At 41.5% G+C, this 22,941-nt stretch overlaps 1 protein-coding gene across 3 annotated transcripts in view; it reads right to left on the bottom strand.

Moving 5' to 3' along the window:
- The window catches only part of LOC125451776 (1-phosphatidylinositol 4,5-bisphosphate phosphodiesterase gamma-1-like), a 230,829-nt gene that overhangs the window by 9,407 nt on the left and 198,481 nt on the right, over positions 1-22,941 (bottom strand). For all 3 annotated transcript variants that reach the window (XM_048529332.2, XM_048529333.2, XM_048529334.2), the window contains exons 27-30: positions 18,714-18,862; positions 16,393-16,507; positions 11,531-11,692; positions 4,470-4,558 (exon numbers count right to left, since the gene is read on the bottom strand). In XM_048529332.2, coding sequence (XP_048385289.1) covers positions 4,470-4,558; positions 11,531-11,692; positions 16,393-16,507; positions 18,714-18,862 — 515 coding nt within the window. The remainder of the gene's footprint in view (positions 1-4,469; positions 4,559-11,530; positions 11,693-16,392; positions 16,508-18,713; positions 18,863-22,941) is intronic.

Below are 22,941 nucleotides of genomic sequence, written 5' to 3'. Positions count from 1 at the left end.
AAATGACACCACTGCTGCTGTGTGTCACTCTCTCTACCTGAAAGTGGTGGTTTCTGTGTGTGTATGCATGAGTGTGTGTGTGTGTGTGTGTGTGTGTGTGTGTGTGTGTGTGTGTGTGTGTGTGTGGTGTCTGGTACTGTCTGTATGTGTGGTGCTGTTCTCTCTATATTGTTTAAAACAAAATCGATGGAGATAATAACATAAATCCTTTAATTACTTACAACATTATTACTATCAACTACCTATGCATCAACGTTATTTCATATGACCTTCCATCCTTGCCATACTGGAGAAGTGCAACTGAATTCCTGCAGATCAGGGCTGAACTTATGTGTGGCCAAATACAACCAGATAACAGTCCTACCTAACTGCATCTAACTGCAGAATGAGGCTACATTGCTACATCATATATGTGAGATGAAAAATAGTTCAATTTCCTGTTTTCATTATTTTGCATTTTGTGTGCAGTTATGGCGAGGTTCTTTCCAAAATTTTCTTGGAGTTTCTTGTTCACCATTTCCACTGTATAAACAAGAGTTATGAAAACATTCTATAAGGATGATGCTGTGCCCTATGCAATTCATTTTAGATGCGACAGGACTGGCATTTGTATACAATTTGCTTTTATTCACTCGTGGGATGTGGGCATCACTGGGTGGCTAGCATTTAGTTTCCCTTGAGAAGGTGGTGGTGAGCTGTCTTCTTAAACTGTGGCAGTCCATGTGCCGTAGGTAGACTTACAATACCCTTAGGAAGGGGAATTCCACTGCACTTGATAGTTCACTGTTGCCCTCTTTCCAATCATGCAGCTGAACATGGAGAGCAAAATACGCAATGGTACAGAATGAAAAGCTCCGTGGTGATTTTGATGCATCCCTCTTTTAAAAATAATACCTGACATTCCACTTCTCCTGTACTCCAGTTCTCACTATCATAAATGAGTTTTGCCATCAAGGTGAAGGGATGCAGTGCAGCGGGCAGGTGAACTGGTGCAGAGGAAGGTGGTGGCATCACTTTGCTTGAGTTTGACTTGCCTGTCAACCTGAAGAGCCAGCCAGATCCCAGAAATTTGAGAGTGTTCTTCCCCAAGTCCAACATGTCATTGATCATTCCTGCTTGTACTTTAGAATAAAAGAAGTGGGAAGGCGAGTAAACCATGAGCCCCGCTGATCCTCCTCCGCATTTCAATATGACCACGCTTGATCTTCAACATCAGGTCACTTACCTGCTCACTCGCTTGATTCACCAAGAGGCCAAATATCAGTCTTCCTCAACCTTAAATGAGGGGTGTAGTATTAATGTTTGCTGAGGGTTCATAACTATATGTAAGAAGTAAAAGTGGAATATAAAAGAGACCCTTGCCAAACCCCTGCTAGGGTTTGAAATCTCAGACTGTCATTCCTTGAATCCAACATTCATGTGATTTTCAAATACTGATTAGAGTTGTCTATTCTTTACACTGGGTTATAACAATAAAATGCCAGGAGAGAGAAGGATGTCAGGGCATCTCTAGCTCCAATAAGTATATAGGAAAACATCTGTTTAATAAAATGGGAAATAGTACATCTCAATATTTTTAGAGCTTGGCTACTTCATATTTTTCATACCATGTCTTGCACAAAGAATGAAGAAAGGGGATGTACAACATGGTAAAAATCACAAGCAGTAATCATGCTTTAAACAGAGGGGACATCCGCTCCCTGAAAGACAGTTTAAAAGCATCCCAATGAATAAATAGTTAATAGTAAGGATTCAACATAAGAAAGCTCAAATCTTAGTTTTTCATTGCAGTTTTGAAATAATGAGCACATGAAATAATTTAATGAAAGGATCATTATTTTAGAAGTTACAAGACGTATCCAGTTGAGAAGAATCTCCAGTGCATTTTGGCTCTTAGCTGTAGGTCAAAATTTCCATGAAAGGTTTTAGGCAGAGAAGCTACAGAGCACATGTCAACCCCAGTGACTCACTTTACCCAGAATGTAGTACAGGGAAGGTAATGAAATGCATTCCCCCTGGTGGTGAAAAGGTGGAATTTTACAAAGATCAATTATTTTCTATCTTATATTGTCAGACCGTCTCATTGGAAATCACTGTTGATGGTTGACTCAGAATAAACAATTGTTGGGCCATTAAAAAGGTGCCAGTATTCACATATTTTACAGAAGCTCCTTGTTTCTCTAACAAATTAACAAAGAAAAAAATGTTCTCTTCATATTGTCAATGGTATACAATAAGAATATAAATGATCACTACCTATGGCACGCTTTGTAAGTAAAGATCTTTAAATGACGAATTCTAGACGTAATATCCTTTCACTATTACTGTTCCATGGATAAGTAGTGACAAACATTACGGTCAAAGATGCATCACTATTATTGATGGACGACATCTTGTACTTTGTACATTCAAATTAGTTACTATCACTGCCAAACACTAAAATTTACAGTGATGGGCTCCAACAATAAATATCAATTGCCTGGATTTTGTATGTGCTCAGAGGTGGTGAAGTTGCTCTTGAAGAATTTTAACAAAAGAAAAGTATCATTAACAATGACGATCACTTCTTGACTCAGAATTACCGCTGGTTGCGTTCAGGGAACGGTTACCATATCTTAGATGTAGGGAAAGATAGATCATGAACTCATCAGTGCCCTTTTGGATCTGCATGCAAGTTGGTACTCACTTAATGACCTTTTTTTGCAATAGAATGGTTTTTAGTCGAAAGTTATATCTCTGTGGTTGGATAATTTTGATTCTTTTGTCACTATTATTAAATTTTATGATTTTTTATAACAAATATGCAATGTACGCAAAGTATATTTCTTTATGGATTATAAGGTAAAATTGATTGATACATTGAATCAATTGGACTGTCACAATTGAGCATCATTACTCCGTAATACAGCCAGCATCTTTGGCACCTAAATATAGACAGCCAAGTAGAGACAACCTGGACTTATTACTATTGATACTCTGCATCTCTACAACAGTTTTATTGCTCATAAATGGAAATAAAAATTCTCTTGAGTTGATGGAAATTCACATATTTTATGCTGCTTATCTCACTGAAAGTGACAGTTGCATTTCATTGATTGAGATGTAACTGTAATTTTTAACAACATACTAAATCATAATTATTATCAAGTAATAAGAACTCTGGTCCTGGAAAACTAAGTTTATCTTTGAAAAGTATTATATTTCTCCAATATTATAGAAAGCATGTATTTTAATAGCAATTAATAAAATGTTGTTTATGGCATTAGAGGTTCTGGTTTAATCCTTTGTGCATACCCAAAGTAAAGGATAATTTATTTTGTGGGATGCTATCTTTGAGAAATAAATCGGCTACATAGTGTCCTTGATGAGATCACTGTTGCTGGACATGAGAGATCCCTTTCAGCAGCTACAGGAAAGAAACTAACATAGAAAACGATTTAATTCATTCAATAGAGACTTTAGTGCTCGGCTTTGTTCAGTCAGGAGCAAGACTGTTACTTCATAGCGGACTACAAAATCTGGGTAATGAACTTTGTGGGTAATTACTTATCATTACTAGTAATGGATTCTCTGGGTAAGTTTCTATTGGATAAGGATCCTAGTGGCATGGCAGTTCGATGTCATGATAATGCTGGTAATTTCAGTTAATCGGTTTCTGATTCACTTGGTACAGAACACTTGATACACTGAGGGCAGCACATTGATTGAGCATTAGCTGTAAGCAGTCGATTAAATCATCATTTTTCTTTTTCTAAAGAAGTAGAAACTGAAATCTCTCAGCACAGCTGTCTGAAGCCATAAAAAGACACTGATAAAAAGAGCTATGGTTCGGGTCAAGGAGAATGATATGCATTTCTTACTTGTTTCCTCTGTAAACCTCCTTTGATGCGGATATTCCAAACAGGCTGTTAGCATCTGGAGCCCTGCTGAGGTATTGAGATCATTCCAAGGGAACAAGAGTCTAACATACCTCAAATACATTCTCCTTGATAAAAAGGTTAACACCCATTCTGGAGCATGGAGTTTGTTGAATGCTGCATAGAACTCAAAACACACAAACTGATCGTGCACTGCTTTAGGCTTTGCAGGATTTTAGGTGCTCAGTATTATATTATTGGTCCCGAGGAGTAAGGATTTACTAAACAATATATGAAGGATTTCACAGATAACTGTTTCTCAGTGATGGCTTCTATGAAGAATGAACTCAACGTGTAATGATCTATCAATGGATTCAATAGGTGAGGATCCATGTGGATCAATTCTAGATGGATGGACTTTAGAAATACACATATATGAATGATTCTTTGCATCAAGACTAAATTTTGAACGATGGTACAGATGGATGCCAATCTGTGAATTATTATGATTAGTTATTATTGTGAAAAAGTTTTGTTTTACTGAATGCTACCGTTATTATCCACATCATATGAAGTTAATTTGCTTACTATGGTTCAAAAACAAACTTTTACCTTGGCATTGACTATCTCTATGTGAACAAGTAGAGAGGCCAGCTCTAGTTCCTCACTGTAGCTGTTTTTCAGGGGCACAGATCTGTAACCTGTAAAATACAAGATCTTGATGTTTAACAGGGCGTTACAGACAGTCAGTGGCATCTGTAACTCTGAAAAGTACGATGCAATCTCAGTAAGCACACCCAATGTCAACATACACAAAAATGCACAAACACGCATATACGTGTGAACACAGCTTGGCATTTACCCAACAAATTTGGCATATGGAGCTGTACAGTTACACAGCAGTTTAGGTTTTAAGGTATGCTGGGTTATCCATAAAAGTTATGCTTCAACTCAATTTGAATAACTAGTGAAGCAACTGCATTTAAACTAAATGGATCTGATAACTGGGCTCCATAGATCTCAGACTAGTAGGACAGCAATGGCTTCAGTTTGAATGGATGAATATTCATGTTAATACAGGAACAACATGATATATATGTTGCGACATATCACAGATACAACTGCCTAGCTTAAAAGTCAAGCCCTCTCTTAACAGTATCCAAAAGTGAGTCTGAAGCGAGTTAATATGCAACCTTGACCATAAATGATCAGAAAATTTAGGGAATTTGATTGCCAGTGGTAGCAGTGGGAGGGCTGTCCTTGTCAAATTGTGCAATATAAACCTCTCCCTGCAACAGAACAAGTATGCATTTTCAGGGAAAATTCACATGATTGATGGATTTTCTTGTCAATTATTTACCACTGGTGACTTTGGAATCTAACGATTTTTTTTAATATTCACTTGTGGGACACGGGCACCGCTAGCTAGGCCAGCATTTATCTCCCATCTCTAGTTGCCCTTGAGCTATCTGTGAATACATCACACACTTTCTGAATACATTGTAGCTTCATTGCAGGTCAATGATCTGAGTGAGGTATGCTTGCAATATAAGAGTTCATCCATGCTTGATGCAGACAATTTGCAAAAGTGTAGTTTTAACAAATTGTGAGAATTGAGAAACTAGAAGTACAAAGAAACATGGAAGTCAATATCAAAAATAATTAAATGCTAACGAACAGTTATAAAGGCAAATTTTAAAAATGGTAATAGAATGTTATCCTTCACTATAAAGGAGAAAAAAATGATGCTTCAAAAATAATAACTGCAATTATAAAGCACATTTTCTTGAAATGTAGGTTGTAAGTAGTATTTTTAATTGTAAGTAGTTTCGACCTATGCTTATTATGTATTCTGGGGTTACAAACCAATCAATAAAAGCAGAATTAGCTCAGCAGCGAATCTGTTTTACCATAAGTTCTTGACTTTGTTTAACTGACCTCGTTATGTAGTTGTAATAAGTTGTACTTTCTGTCTTCTCCTCTATCAATATCCAATGTTCATTTAGATAGATTGAGAGATGTGCTCTGTTATTGATACATTAATGGTCTGTTTAATTGAACCTTATATAGGAACGTAGAAATAGTTATTCTTTCAAAGAATATTTCTGAATAAGTTTATTTTGACAAGAGTTCCATATTTACTATTGTTATCGTACAGCTCATTGATGACAGAGCCAATGGGGCAGTGGTAATGGCCCTACCTCAGGGCCAGGAGACATGGGTTCAAGTCCCACCTACTGTAGAAGTTTGTCATAAAATGTCTAAACTGGTTGAATTTAAAATAAGCTCATTGGTTACATTCATGGGCTGTTGGGGTTGACATGGGTACACATAAAGATTATGAGGACAGGGAGGCTTAAGTCAGCATTTTAAAAAAATAATTTATAGGATGTGGGTGACACTGGCTGGGCCAGTTTTTATTGCCCATTCCTACTTCAAGAAAGTGATGGTGAGCTGCCTTCTATAATCGTTACAGTCCATGTGTTGTAGCTAGATGCAAAATGTCATCAGGGAGGGAATTCCAGGATTTTGACCCAGACGCACTGAATGAATTTGCAGGAAGTGTTGCTACCTTGTCATTTCAGATGATAGTGATCATGGATTTGAGAGATACTGTCTAAAGAGACTTGGTAAATTGCTGCACTGCATCCATCAGATGGATCACACCACCTCCACTGAGCATCAGTGGTGGAGGGATTAAATGATTGTGGGTATGGTGCTAACCAGGTGGGATGCTTTGTTCTTGATGGTGTCAAAGGTCTTGAGTGTTATTGGAGGTGCACTCAACCAGGCAAATGGAGAGTATTCCATTATAGTCCTGATGCATTGTGGACAGGTTTTGAGGAGTCAGGAGGTGAGTTACTTGTGGTAGTCCTTGCCTCTGATTTACACTTATAGCCACTATATTTATATGAGTAATCGAGTTCACTTTCTGGTCAATGGTAGGTCAATGGTAATCCCCAGGATACTGACAATGCAGGAACCAGTGATGGTGGCACCAATGTGTGCAAGGGATGATGGTTAGGTTTTCTCTTTTTTTAAAATGGTCACTGCCTTGCATTTCTGTGGCGTGAATGTTACTTACCAGTTTTCAGCCCAAGCCTGGTTATTGTCTAGGTCTTGTTGCATTTGAATGTGGACAGCTTCATTATCTGAGGAGCTGAAAATGTTACTGAACATTGTACAATCTTCAGCAAACATTCCCACTTCTAACTTTATGATGGTGGGAAGGTCATTGATGAAGCAGCTGGAGACGTTTGGTCATAGTACACTCCACTGAGGTACTCTTGAAATAGAATTAGAATTAAGTTTGTTGTCACATCTACTCACAAGATTACAGAGAGAAGTTTACAAAGTCACTGCTTATGACATGATCTTAGGTACAAAGGTACTGAAGTACAAAACCTTAGGAATAAATTAGACGAATAAATAAATAAAAGACATTAAGAATTAGAATTGTTGCAAGCAGGGAAGGCAGAGAGATGGGTCTGTGCCGGGTTCTCCAAAGACTGCACTGGGCTTCACCTCTAAGCTCTTGAGGCTGGGAGTCCGTGCTGGTCCCACTCGAGGCTGGGTGTCTGTGCTGGTCCCACTCGAGGCTGGGTGTCTGTGCTGGTCCCACTCGAGGCCGGGTGTCTGTGCTGGTCCCACTCGAGGCTGGGAGTCTGTGTTGGTCCCACTCGAGGCTGGGAGTCTGTGCTAGTCCCACTTGGGGCTGGGAGTCTGCGCTGTCTCCACTTGAAACTGGGAGTCTGCGCTGAAGATATCTTGAGGCCAGGAGTCCATGCTGGATACATCTCAAGGTCAAAAGTTTGCGCTGCTTCACTCAAGGCCAGGAGTCTTGGAACTGCAATCACTGACACCCAGCAACCACAACCATCTTGTGCCAGGTGTCACTCCAACCAGTGGAGAGTGTTCCTGGATTCCCATTAATTTCAGTTTTGCTTCTGCTCCTTGATGTCACACTTGGTTGAATGCAATCTTGATATCACGGCTGTCACTCTCACTTCACATCTAGAATTCAGCTCTAAGATGTGGAGCTGGAGGAACACAGCAGGCCAGGCAGCATCAGAAGAGCTTGAAAGTTGACGTTTCAGGTTGGGACCCAATTCAGCTCTCTTGTCCATGTATGAACCAAGGCTGTTATGAGGCTAGGAGCTGAGTGGCCCTGGCAGAACCCAAACTGTGCATCACTGAGCAGGTTATTGCTGATACTTTCCAGCACTTTACTGATGATTGAGAGTAGACTGATGGGGTGACAGTTGGCCAGGTTGGATTTGTTCTGCTTTTTGTGTACAGAATATACCTGGGCAATTTTTCACATTATCAGGTGGATGCCAGTGTAGTAGCTATACTGGAAAAGGTTGGCTAGGGGATTAGCAAATTGTGGAGGACGAGTCTTCAGTACTGTTGTTGGAAATTTTTCGGGACGTAGAGCTTTTGCAATGTCCTCTGCCTTCAGCCATTTCTTGATATAATGTGGAGTGAACTCAATTGGCTGAAGATTTCATCATGTGATGCTGGGGCCCTGAGGAGGAGTTGGATCGTTTTTTTGGTAGCTCTGGCTGAAGATTGTTGCAAATGCTTCTGTCCCTTGCACCAATGTGGGATGGGAATATTTGTGGAATCTCTTCCTCCAGGGAGTTGTTTAACTGTCCACCACCATTCACAATTGGATGTGGCAGGATGCCAGTGTTTCGATCTGATCTTTTGGTTGTGGAATTGCTTAGCTGTGTCCTCCACCTGCTGTTTATATTGTTTGGTACATACGTAGTCCTGTATTGCAGCTTCATCACATTGACAGCGCATCTTCAGGTATGCTTGATGCTGCTCCTGGCATGGCCTGTTGCACTCTGCACTGAACCAGGGTTGATCCCAAGGCTTGACGGTAATGGTCGAGTGGGGAATAGAGTGGGCGATGAGGTTACAGATTGTGCTGGAGTATGATTATGCTGCTGTCGATGGGCCACAATGTCTCATGGATACCAAGTCTTGAGTTGCTAAATTTTTTTGAAGTCTGTCCCATTTAGCACGGTGATAGTGCCACACAACATGCCATATTCTCAGTGAGAAGGCAGGATTTTGTCTCCCCAAGGATCGCGTGATCACTCTTATAAATACTGTCAAGGGCAAATGTATCTGCAGCCACCAGGTTGGTAAGGATAAAGTCTAGTATGTTTTTCCCACTTGTTGATTCCCTCACCATCTGCTAGTCCAAAGCTTGATCAGTAGTGTTGCTGCAAGGCTATTCTTGGTAGTGGGCATTGAAGGCCCCTACCCAATGTACATTTCATGCTTTTGCCACCCTCAGTGCTTCCTTTAATTCCCTATGTTCTATGGATAGGCAGATGGAGGATAGTAAAATGTAGGGTATGCAGGGTAGTTTGATCTTAGTAGGATAATAGGTTGGCACAACATCGTGGGCTGAAGGGCCTGTACTGTTCTGTATTGTTTTATGTTCTATGTTTTTAATTGTGTTCAACATGGAGGAGAATTGAGCCATCAGCTGAGGGAGGATTGTACATGTTAAACAGCGGGAAGTTTCTTTGTCCACATTTGACCTGTTGCCACGAAACTTCTACGAACAGCCCCCTGACTGTATCCCACTGTGTCACCACCTCTGCTGGGTCAGTCCTAAAGGTGGGGCAGGACATATCCAGGGATGGTGATGGTGGTCTCTGGGACATTTTTTGTGAGGTATGATTCTGTGAGTATGACTATGTCAGGCTATTGCTAGACTTGACAATCTTATTTCTCAATTTTGACACTAGCCCCGAGAGGATAGTCAGGAGGACTTTACAAGGTTGACAGGGGTGTTTTTGCCACTGTCAATTCTGTTGCCTAGGCTGTTTATGTGTAAAGCCAGGCCATGATCTCCCAGTTGGTACAGATTCCACTATCTCCCTATGTGATTTCATTTGGTATTGGATTGGGTGATACTGCTGTGATATAAATGGTCTTTTCTTAACATGTATTAATGTTATTTATATACATGTTGTTCATGTATGAAGTTAAAATGAATTGTGTACATAATGTTTATTTCAAAACAGCATGGGAAATAAAATCCAACATGTAGGTTCAACATACTTAGTAATGCCTCCTACTCTGAACAGGATGAAACAGCATTCGATTCCCATGGATACAAAACTTAAATTGGGTCAAACCACCAAGCGGAAAATAGTTTTTGTACAAACTGAAACTTATTGTTTGAGTTATTCTTGGGAAAATGGTCACATTTAAACACTGGGCTATGATATTTTCAAAAATAAGTGTTTGTAGCTTTTAGTTGCTCAGTTCTGTGTTCACAAAAACAGAGGTTGAGATAGGAGAGAGAAATTTTTGTAAACACGGTACTCCTAATTTGGTCTGAGCCTTAGTAGAAAGCCACCATAACCAACACCTTTTTCTCATTCATTCAAATATATTAACTTTTCTGGATGGGCATGCAAGTACTGCCCATTCCCAATGGCCCTTCATTCTTCACTCTCTTTCAGTCTCCAAACATGGTGGTCATGCCCCTTTTTATCTATAGATCATAATGGGTTAGAGACATTCGGGATACAAGTTCTACAACACTTCCCATAATTCACTGTTCATAATCTTCACAGTGAATGCTAAGGAAAAGGTGATGGAAATGAGGTGGTAGCTGATATGTAATGCCAAGACAGAAAGAATTACTCTGGCTGTGATATATGTTGGAATTTTAAATAAGTCTTTCTAATTGCCTCACTGAGCCATTCGCTGGGCACTGGGAGGGTAAAATTACATGGGTCACTGTTGCTATACACAGCACTGGGTGATCGGGTGGCACTTAATGGAGATGAGGGGTTCTCAGTAACCAAGTGCAGAGTTGATGAGAGCAGCACTTTGTACCTTTTTGTGAATGGCTGCCATATTAAGTACCCATCAGGCACTCTACTGGGCAGTGGCAAGACATCTCCAGGATCAAGTGCCCTGATGGCAGGAGTCCTGCCCACTTAGAGCTGCCAGTCAGTTAGAGGACAGCATATCTGACAGAATGACACTGGGATAACTGGGGTGGCAATGCCAGTATGTCACATGCCCTGAAGTCTGGATACCAGCCACAAATGAATGGTAATTGGTTGGAAGTTATGGGGATTCAGGGAGTCACTAACAAGGATGGGGGGGGGGGGGTGACCTTTGCCACCCACCCCTCCCAAAGTGCCGCCACCCTTCTCAACTTCCCAATGCTAGATCGCTCGTTCATTCATTGAGTGCCTTTGAAGGGACATCACTCCACCATAGATTCTGCAATCAACATTGCACAAGTTTGCTTGTCATACCTTTTGCATGGCAAACCCCTATCCCTTGATGGGCAGAGCAATGAGGCACCTAAATGGGCATTAGCTGGTGGTTAATTGGGTTGGAGTTGGGAAAGTGGTAGGGTACCTACTTGTCACCGCCACCCCCCACCACTTCATTAAATGTGCTCCACCACCAAAGTCCTCAAGATGAGAGGGAAGAAATTCAACTCCACCTATTCTGCCATCCATCCCCAACAGGGAGAACAAAGGCAGGCGAATATTTCCGAGCTGAATCCATGTTCCAGTGTGATCTGTGCTGTCAGTACATTACTAGCATCATCATCTCTCACAACGTCAAGTTTATGAAAAGCGGTTACATAACATTTTTCTTCCTAGGATTCTAGTTACCTGTTTTAAGGCTTTTAACAGGATAGGTTGCCTGGGCAAGGAAGTTGGGGTCACTGAACATGTCTTCATCATACACGATGAATTTCAAAAAGACAAATTCAGGATTGTTGATGTCAAAGACAAATTGCTTGAAGAGCCAGACAGGATTTAACCCATTATCCGCTGGAACAAAAATAAAACAGAAAGAGAGTGCTGAAATAATGCTTTCTAAAACATTGCTTTTCTCTGACCTCTTCTTCACTTTTCTTCCCTCCACCTGAATTTTCTCCTGAGCATCCTGCATAATTCCAGTAAACAGCCATGCCTTACCCACCTTTTCCAGCAGAGATGGTGATCAGGAGCTGAAGCCTTGGCTGATTTTCGCTTCTTTTTGAGGTTAACTGTATCAGTTAGGTTGAGCTTGATATAGACCGGGTACTAAGACTAATGACCATTCTGGTCTGCACCACTCAGTTTGATACTGGACACAGAATTTACCAACTGAGTAACTGGTGAATAAGACATAAAATAAAACAGACAGCATTTTCTACAGCACGATTACTAAAGGAGTCTCAAATATGTTTCATAGCAAAAGGCAACTTGCATAAAGAGGTTTTATTTAATGATGACTCTCTGACCCCCTCTCCACTAATAGCTAAGTAAACATACTGAATAGGGAAACCGTGAACCATAAAAAATAGGACATCCTGGATTGATCTAACATAACAAGGTGTAGAGGTGGATGAACACAGTAGGCCAGGCAGCATCAGAGGAGCAGGAAAGCTAATGTTTTGGGTCTGGGACCTTCTTTGGAAAAAAAAACAGTCCCGAAATGTTAGCTTTCCTGGTCCTCTGATGCTGCCTGATCTGCTGTGTTCATCCAACATTGGCAGTTCCTACTATCCCAGAATGATCGTTCATTTATTTGCTCCCCTCTAGGACAGCACAAAGGCGTGACAAGTCACCCCAGTGTCTCACTTCTTTCTTTTGAAGAGGAAGCGGCAGATTTGCTAAACTGGTCATTGGAACTCAAGAGCCCCTGCTGGACACCCAACCAAAGTACTTGGCTGTTGAATCTGTTGCCATGTGCTGACAAAGCTCACAAGTGGAGAATGGCAACTTCAGTGAGGACTCACAGACTTGCCAGTGCATGTGAAACCCTCCGCTAGAAAACAGGTGACACTCAAAGGAAAGGACAAACATTGAGAAAGACAAATAAGCATTAAGTCAGAAATGGCAGTGTTACAGCTGGGCAGATTATAAAAGGTTCCAGAGATAGTAGGAACTGCAGATGCTGGAGAATCTGAGATAACAAGGTGTAGAGCTGGGTGAACACAGCAGGTGAAGCAGCATCAGAGGAGCAGTAGGGTAATGTTTCGGGCCTCGACCCAGGTGTTTAGGACAGTTCATTTATTAAAACGGGAGAGGCACACAATGGATCTTCCAAGATTTTGTGGTGACAATTATTAAGTGATATTTATGCAGTGTATATCATTGATATGCTACAGGGAATTGGGGAAATGCAAGTGTTCAAAGAGACCCTATTGTTCTTGTTCACAAGTCAATTAAAATTAACATGTAGGTGCAGGAAGCAATTAGGAAGGCAAATGTTACGTTGGTCTTATTGCAAAGGGATTTGAGTGCAAGATGAAAGAAGTCTTGCCACAGTTGTATAAAACTTTGCAACATCTCATCTGGAGCACTGTGCACAGATTTAGTCCCCTTATCAAAGAAAGGATATACTATCATAAAGGATGTACAATGATTAATCCTGGATATGGTGGGATTTTTTTTACAAGCAGAAATTGAGGAGGCTAGGTCTATTTTCCCTAGAAATTCAAAGAATGAGGGTGATGACATTGAAACTTACAAAACCCTTACAATGCATGACAGAGCTGATGTAAATGGGATGTTTCCCCAGCTGGTGAGTTTTTATGTCATCATTCTCTAAAAATCTCAATTTGTATCTCGAGCCTGCTTGATTTATTGGGATTTCACAGTCCTTGTGACAGAATTCCAAAGGTCCACTACCCTCTCAGCGAATCGATTTCTCCTCACCAAAATCTTAAATAGCATACTCCTTAAATTGAGATAGTCTCTCCTGCTCTTAGATTTACCAGTCCGGGTAAACTTCTTATCTACACCCACCCTGTCACAACCTGTAAGAATTTGGTAAGTTCCAAAGAGGTCACTCTTTGAGAGGTCATTCTTGAAAACTCTAGGGAATATAGGCTCAGTCTACTCGATCTCTCCTCATAAAACAATACTCCCAACCTTTACTGCATTTCCTCTGTAGTATGTTCTTGCTTAGATAAAGAAACCAAACTGCCCACAATTAGTGAAGTCTCAATCAAGGCTCTACACAACCACAGCATGACACCTTTACTCCCATAGTAAAATCCCCCTGCGATGAAAGCTTTCATTGCACTTGTCTTCTAAATTACCTGCTGTACCCTCATGCTAGCTTTTAGTGACTCATGACTTTGGACACCCAGGTCCCTGTGAAACACTCCCACTTCCCAATCTCTCAGCACTTAAGAAATATTCTGATTTCTATTTTTTTCTACCAAAGTGAGTAACTTCACATTTATTCACTTTATATTCCATTTTCTTGCCATTCTTTTAACCTGTCCCAAGTTCACTTTTATCCTCCTGCACTCTCCTCACACTTTTCACTTTGTGTCCATTCCATCCTATACTTACCTTTGAAAACAAACACAACTAAAGGAGAAAATGACATTTATATTATTGGAGAAAAGGCTAGAGCTCTGACCCAGGACCGTTGGCTTAAAATATTAACCCTACTCCTTTCATCCACATTACTTTATTTGCTGCATTATTTTCTGTTTTAATGCCAGATTTGCATGAAGTTTTAACTTTTATGTGCCTACTATTGGAGATTTTGAAATGATTCTAATACAATCCAAAGTCCCCTCCTGCTTTGAGAAGAGCACCATCATCCCGGTAGCAAAGAGAACACATGCAATATGCCTTGACAACTAGCACCTGGTGGATCTGACCCCCACAATCATGAAGTACGTTGAAAGGGTGGTCATGACTCACATCAATTCTAGGTTCCCAGCCTGCCTCGATCCCCCGCAATTCATTGCTGTTGAAATAGGTCCCCAGCGGACGTCATTTCCCTGGCTCTACTCTCATCCTTGGAACACCTGGATAACAAGGTCACCCACACCAGGCTCCTAATCATCAACTACAGCTCTGCCTTCAACATCATAATCCCTACCAGGCTAATCTCAAAACTTCAATACCTAGGCCTCAGCTCCAAGCCTCTGCAGCTGGATCCTCAGCTTCCTGACCCACGGACCTCAATTAGTCGAGGTAGGCAATGGCACCTCCTCCATGATAACCCTCAACACTGAAAATCTCAAGAATGTGTCTCTAGCCACCTACTGTACTCTATGCACACCCACAGCCGTGTAGCCAAATTCCATATAAACACCATCTACAAATTTGCCGATGACAACACCATGGTAGGGTGGATGTCAAATGATGATGAAAAAGAATACAGGAAGGAAATAGAGTACTTGCTGTCATGGTGCAATGATAAAAACCTCTCGCTCAATGTCGGCAAAACTAAACAACTGACCATTGACTTCAGGAAGAAAGCAGGAGGACGCACCCCAATCTACATCAAAGGAGCTGAGGTGGAGAGGGTGACAGTGTCAAGTTGCTAGGAGTGACAATAACCAACAATCTGCCCTGGACCTCCCATGTAGATGAAATGGACTAAAAGGCACAACAATTTTTTTTTCCTTTATTTATTCATGGGTTAAGGGCATCGCTGGTTAGGCAGCATTTGTTGCCCATCCCTATTTGCCCAGAAGGCAGTTTAGAGTCAACAACATTGCTGTGGGTCTGGAATCACATGTGGGCACAGGTAAGGATGGCAGTTTCCTTTCCTAAGGGGCATTAGTGAACCAGATGGGTTTTTCCTGACAATTGACAATGGATTCATGGTCATCATTGGATTGATAATTCCAGATATCTATTGAATTCAAATTCCACCATTTGCTATGGTGGGATTCGAACCAAGGTCCCCAGGACATTATCTGTGTCTCTCGATGAACAGTCCAGCGATAATACCATTCAGCCAATGCTTCACTTCTTGCTCAAGCAGCTTAGGAAACTCGGCATATCTGTAAGGACCCTCACCAACTATCCTAGATGCATGAGAGAAAGCATTCTATCTGGGCGCATAATCGCCTGGTACGGCAACTGCTCTGCCCAGGATCATAAGAAACTACAGAAGGTCATGAGCACAGCCCAGACCATCACAAAAGCAACCTCCCATCCATCGAGTCTATTTATACTTCTTGTTGCTGTGGAAAGGCAACACCATTAAAGACCTGTCCCACCCTGGTATTGCTCTCCTACAGCCTCTTCCATCAGGCAGAATATACAGAAGTTTGATTACATGCACCAACAGGTTGAAGAACAGCATCTTCCCTGCTGTTATCAGACTGGATAGACCTCTCTAACTTCAAATAGTGTTGATCTTGTCAATGTCAATCTTTGATTTGTGCACCTCCTGTGTCACCATAACCTTGTCTAAGCATACTTTGATCTCTATGTCCTTGTTTGCTGTGATCTGCCTGGAATGCTCACAAAACAACGCTTTTCACTGTACTACAAAAAATAAACCAAAATCAAGTTTGTCTGGCTCACGCTGAGTGTTGTGGATTAAAACATTTTCAGTATCAAAACTCATTTGAAAAATGCCTAATTGGTCTGGCTCATGTCCCTTCCCACAAAAAAATGCTGCTTCAATGGACAGAGAAGGGAGAGAAAACAGGGAGACAAAAACAAAAAAAAATAGGGAATATGATCAGGTCACCACATTGTGGAAGAGCAATTTTACTTACCCACCACCTCTGTCTTGTATTTGCTGTTGTCATACTCAGCTCCACATACCTCCACTTCAACAAACGGACAAACAATGCTCCTTCCATTCTTGGGCAAGTGTCGTGCTCCCAGGATCTGTCGGTTCAAGAAAATTAAGTCAATAAGGGCTCACACCCACAAGTTCTTGTGTTCCTTCTTAAAAACAATGAGGATGCTGAATTTATATATCAGCTTGTAAAGTGCCCATTTCCAAATCATCCATTCAGTCGGTAACACAATATTCTTGCGGAAGCTAAGGTATTCCAGTCTGTACTAGGACAGCATTAATGTTGTCACAAGTTACAGCATGTCAGGGCTAAGCAAGGGTCAAAATCAGAGATCCACCACTCAGAGATTCCAGCTGGCACAGGAGCATGACTGAATAATCCTTTGATATTAATTTGGCGAATAGCCAAAGAATCAAATGGCAGATGGAAGAAATCCTTTTGTGCAGCAAACGGATCTGATCTGGAATGCATTACCTGAAAACAGGTGCAAGCAGGTTCAATAATAATTTCCAAAAGGTCTGTACTTGAAATAGAAAACAAAAATTGCAGAAGTATGGTTAAAGAACAGGGTTGTTGGGCTAATTAGATAATTCTTTCAAAGGGCCAGCAGCCATGATTGTTTTGTATGTTCAGTTTCTGAATTTGAGTTAGATGAAAGACAATCAGTACCTAGAGAATAAAACAAAAATATCTCACTGTTAAGGAAGAACAACAGTATATCTGGCTGCCTCAGTGATCTTCAGATTCAAGGTCCTGAGCTACCTGCTGTGATACATCTACTGTCCTGATTGTGAAGACACAGCAGGTACACTGTGCAGTGGCAAGGTAAATAGAGCACAAGTTGAACTCAGATTCATCTCTGAGCCTCTCTCTCTCTCTCTCTCTCACACACACACACACACTCACACTCACACACACACACACACACACACACACACACACACACACACACACACACAGACAGACACGTACACATACAGACAGACAGACAGACAGACACACACACACACACACACACACACACACACACACACACACACACACACACAGTCTGTCTGTCACTCTCTCTTTGTGTACTTGTAATTGAATAATGACCAACCACACAAACCTGGAGCTGGGTCTCACCAACCACTGGTCCTTCAGCAGTTATGAGCACAAAACTGAAGGGTAGAGGAAAAGCAGTTTTATGTAACTGTGCAATATGTGGCACATTTTCAACTCAAAACTGGTGCAGCACATAAAGCCGAAAGATACCACTTACAGTGGCTTAATGCTACATTGAGGTACTTTGAGCAATCTCAGCCATTTTGTCGTGGTTAGACACTGGGTAGAGGTAGAAACTGAGGCTGAAGGAACACTCAGTCACACATATTGCCGAGCAACATTCTCAGGGAAGGTATAGGAGAAAGATCACCTACAGTGTCTGGGTAAACCTGGACAAAGAGGCAAGAATACATGGAAAGTGCACAAACATTTCTTTTCAGTCCATTGGTCCTACATTTGATGAGTTTGAGAAACAATAATCCAAACTAGCTGGGGTAGAATGGGCAATGTTTTTGAGAAGATTTGTAGCTGGGGTTGAGGATGTAGACTTGCTTGCTGAGCTAGCACACTGGCAATGTTACCTAGCAGGCTGAGAAACATCTGCAATCAAACACATCAGCTCAGCGAGCAAGTCTACAACCTCATACGAGGGGCAATGTAAAAATGTGCTTTAAAGGGGACTCTTCTTAGGTTTTTATTTTGAGGAATGTTGCTACAAAACAAACTATTTGCCTATTTCTTAAGATTCAGGCCTGGGTTATTTTAACTGATTTAAATTATTGGCCGGGTGAGTTTGGGTGGCCAAGGGTTTGCAGTGACGGGCAGGGAGTTTGAGGTGGTCACCAATGGATAGGAGGAGAATGCTGGCTTGTTTGTTGGAAGCTGTCCATATATTTTGCTACCGCAAAGGAAATTTTCATCCTCTTCATGGAGGGCTTTCTTTATCTCAACAGAAACTGCAACCTGCTTCAACTTAATGAGGAAGGTGCATGGCCATGCATAAGCCGCAGGCATATTAACATCAGGGTGCACTTGAATTCACAATTAATACATCAGGGTCCAATTCCAATAGGGACCAAAGCCAGCAGCATTAAAATCAGCACAACAGAGCTAGAAGTTGAGTTGCTCCATTTTTTCCTGCTCTCACTCCATTCCTACCCACCATTAAGAGTTAAGATTCCCACTCATTTTTCCAGTAGTTTTCAGATTACTCAGTTGTCTTGTGGTGAAACAAAATGGCTGCCACTTGCCTGAAGCTGCACTGTAATTGGTTCCACACCCTTGAGAGTGTTCTTGTCAAAAGGGTCAAAGTTCTCATCTCTCATGATGTCAGGGTGCAAGACATAGCCACTCTTTCCATTCATTGTGAAGATTGCCTGGTTCAGCTGCATTGGTTTATCTGCAGAGAGAAGGCATTCCAAAGCTCTTTCAGATTTAAAGTTAACATCTTCCTTACTGTGTCAATGACCCTGTGACAGAGCTCCCAATATGTATATGCATCAATTTACTTTAGCTGGATACTTCTCCATCTAATGCTCGAGCTCCAAAAGTATTGATACTGATTTTCATAGGTGAAAGAAAGGAAGTGTCCATTTCCATGTACACTTTCTTACTTGTCTTCAGCTAAAAATTAACCTTATGTGGGAGCACATATTCAACAATTGTGAGCCTCACAGAGAATCTTCTGATGTTGTCACTGACAACTCAAGGCAGTCTCACGTGTTATAAACAGCAGTTGGGAAGAGATGTCAAATTAGTTCAATAAACTCGCTAGCTGAGGAGCGTTAATCCCAAACATTATATCCTTAATAACAAACACATCTGAGGTTAGTTCAGTCAGCTAATGTCAAACTTAGCTAATCATTGGATCAACTCAATGAGCCTTTCTACATATGGCTCTGATCCACGTTTTAGTAAAGGAACTGCCAGGGGATTTTATCATATGTATGACGTATGTGGAAAATATAAAGGACTAGTATAAATGTAACATTTGCTTGATAGTAGATGAAGTAATTAGCTGAAATACCAAGCCAGATAGGTAATGGTTGATAACAACGTGTGGAGCTGGATGAACACAGCAGGCCAAGCAGCATCTTAGGAGCACAAAAGCTGACGTCTCGGGCCTAGAACCTTCATCCTAGGCCCGAAACATCAGCTTTTGTGCTCCTGAGATGCTGCTTGGCCTGCTGTGTTCATCCAGCTTCACACGTTGTTATCTTGGATTCTCCAGCATCTGCAGTTCCCATTATCTCTAGGTAATGGTTGAGTCATTTCTAGTTGATGCCACATTGTTTCTGTAATTATTGTTCAATTCAGCAGAGGGCACTGCAAGCCAATATTTATGCTGGGTTGTGCTTATAACAGCAGGAATAATCATAACTACTCCAGCATAGAAAAAAAATCAAAACAACAGAAGAGAAGCACAACACTGGACTAGGTCTTTCGGCCCCGCAGGGCTGTACCGATCATGTCCTAACTGAACGAGGAAAACAAACCCTTATTCAGTTTGTATTCATCTCTTCTCCCTCTATTCATGTAACCATCCAGATGCCTCTTAAATGTCCCCAACGAGCCTGTTTCCACTATCTCTTCCGGCAGTGCGTTCCAGGCTTCAACCACCCTCTGTGCAAAATACTTCCCTTGCATATTCCCCTTAAACTTACCCCCTCTCATCCTGGACTTGTGTCCCCTTGAATTTGAAACTTTAACCCTGGGGAAAAGCCTCTGGCAATCCACCCTATGTATACTTCCTACAATTTTGTAGACCTCTATCAGGTCTCTTCTCAGCCACCGTCTTTCTACTGAAAACAATCCTATTCTTTTCAACCTCTCCTCATAGCCAATACCCTCGAGGCTGGGCAACATCCTGCTGAACCTGCTCTGCACTCTCTCCAAAGCTTCCATGTCCTCCTGGTAATGTGGCAACCAAAACTGCATACAACACTCCAAATGCAGCCTAAGAAGTGTTTTATACAGCTGCAACATGGTTTGCCAACTCTTGTACTCCATGCCTCAGCCAATGAAGGCAAACATAGCATATTCCCCCTTAATCATCTTGGCTACCTGTGTTGCCACTTTTAGGGAACTGTGGACTTGCACACTCAGATCCATCTGTATGTTAATGTTAGTAAGGATTCTGCCATTAACAGTATAATTCACACCTAAATTTGATTCTCCAAAATGCATCACCTCGCATTCATCTGGATTAAACTCCATCTGCCATTTCTGCCCCCTAGTTGCCAATCTATTTATATCCTGTTGTATCCTTTCACAATCATCGGCACTATAGCCACTCCACATATCTTTGTGTCATCAGCAAACTAGCCAAGCAGACCACCCACAATTTCCTCCAGATCGCTTATATATACACTACAAGCAACAGAGGACCTAACACAGGACCTTGTGGGAACACCACTAGTTACCAGTCTCCATTCTGAAAAACATCCTTCCACTGCTACCCTTCTGTCTTCTATGACCAAGCCAGTTTTGTATCCCTTAAACCAGGCCACCCCTAAATCCTATGTAATTTTAGTTTTTGTACAAGTCTGCCATGTAGGATTTCATCAAATGCCTTTCTAAAGTCCAAATAAGCTACATCCACGGCCCTTCCCTCATCAATTGTCTTTGTCAATTCCTCAAAAATTTCAATCAGGTTGGTGAAACATGACCTTCCCCAGACAAAACTATCGTCCGTTTTCTTCCAAATGTGCATATGTCTTCCCCCACAGTATTGTCGCAAGACATTTCAAAATTAAAATTGTCAAATGTGGTCGAATGCATTCCTGAAGATGGCATAACATGTCTTTCTACTGCACTCACACTGTTAGTATTGAAGTCACCCAGAACATAGTGCAGCATCTCCTCATTGGCAATCACAAAGGGAATACACACTTCCTGATTCAATTAGATGATTCTTGTATTTAAAACAGTTATTAATTCCCAAGTCCAGTAGTTTTATAGCTACTAAAAAAAACATTCAAATTATGCCTTTGGGTTAGTTGCAGCTGGGCATTTACTACAAAGACACTCCTTAGGTAATCCTAAAGAGACGTATTTACGAAGGTGTAGGAAACATGGATGCTGAATCAAAAAAGGAAATGATTAGCAGGGCTGATCAAAATCTTGACTGAAGAATTATATTTTAAGGAGACGCTTATAGTGTTGCAGTTGGTTGAACATGGATTTGGAAATGTAATTTGGATTTGCTCAGAACCCTGAGACTATGAACACTGAAATAGGTTGCAGGATTAGTGTGCAAAGATAAGGAGTGTAGGGTGGAAACTGAAACTTTGATTTTTCCAATGTTTGTCCTGAAGTGATCATAGTGTATCTGATCATCACAAGCTGAGAAACGCCATCACCTGGATAAATAGTTATGATCGCTCTACATTAATTAGCTTGTGCGGCTTTTGATTACTTATTACTTTGGTTAGACCCTTGGCATGCAACTCTTATACGTATCATGTTATTCTAGTCATTTAGTTTGTCTCCAGCACCACCTTATTTTTATTTTTTTGTGATTATCTGCCTGCCTCATTTAATCAGCTTATATGTCATCTCTTCCCTTGTTACTCAGCTGTTAACATTTTACTTACACCACCTGATACTTTTGATCAACTGCAGAGACTTATTATTTGACACCCCAATCACAGCATTTGTGTGATATTTTTATCTTTCTGCCCATAATCTCTCTGCTTATAAATTCTATGTCTGTGTGCTCCACCATCACTTCACCTGGCAAAAGGGCTATACTCCGAAAGCATGTGATTTCAAATAAAGTAGTAGGATTATAACCTGGTGTTGTGTGATTTCTGACCCTGTCCACCCCAGTCCAACACTGGCACCTCCACATGCTAATCATTGATGTCAGGCAGGTGGCCTGACAACATCGTAGTAGCAGAGTAGTTAATCAAAACACAGGCTGGATTTCGTCAGACTGATGGTGGAAGGTCCTATGCTGTCATATGTTCAATAAACACATTCTTGATGATATTCTGACCTTCAGTGAGTGTGTCTTGTGGCTAGGTCACATGACTAAGCAAACTGAGAAGCATATCAGTACAATTCCTCCGCCTCCGCCGCATCTGCTCCCACGACAAGACATTCCACTCCCGCACATCCCAGATGTCCAAGTTCTTCAAGGACCGCAACTTTCCCCCCACAGTGATCGAGAACGCCCTTGACCGCGTCTCCCGTATTTCCCGCAACACATCCCTCACACCCCGCCCCCGCCATAACCGCCCAAAGAGGATCCCCCTCGTTCTCACACACCACCCCACCAACCTCCGGATACAACGCATCATCCTCCGACACTTCCGCCATTTACAATCCGACCCCACCACCCAAGACATTTTTCCATCCCCACCCCTGTCTGCTTTCCGGAGAGACCACTCTCTCCGTGACTCCCTTGTTCGCTCCACACTGCCCTCCAACCCCACCACACCCGGCACCTTCCCCTGCAACCGCAGGAAATGCTAC

Source organism: Stegostoma tigrinum, chromosome 5, assembly GCF_030684315.1.
Source record: "Stegostoma tigrinum isolate sSteTig4 chromosome 5, sSteTig4.hap1, whole genome shotgun sequence".
NCBI lineage: Eukaryota > Metazoa > Chordata > Chondrichthyes > Orectolobiformes > Stegostomatidae > Stegostoma > Stegostoma tigrinum.
The sequence above is the reverse complement of the archived record's forward strand: the minus strand, read 5'-3'. Positions and strand labels throughout refer to the sequence as shown.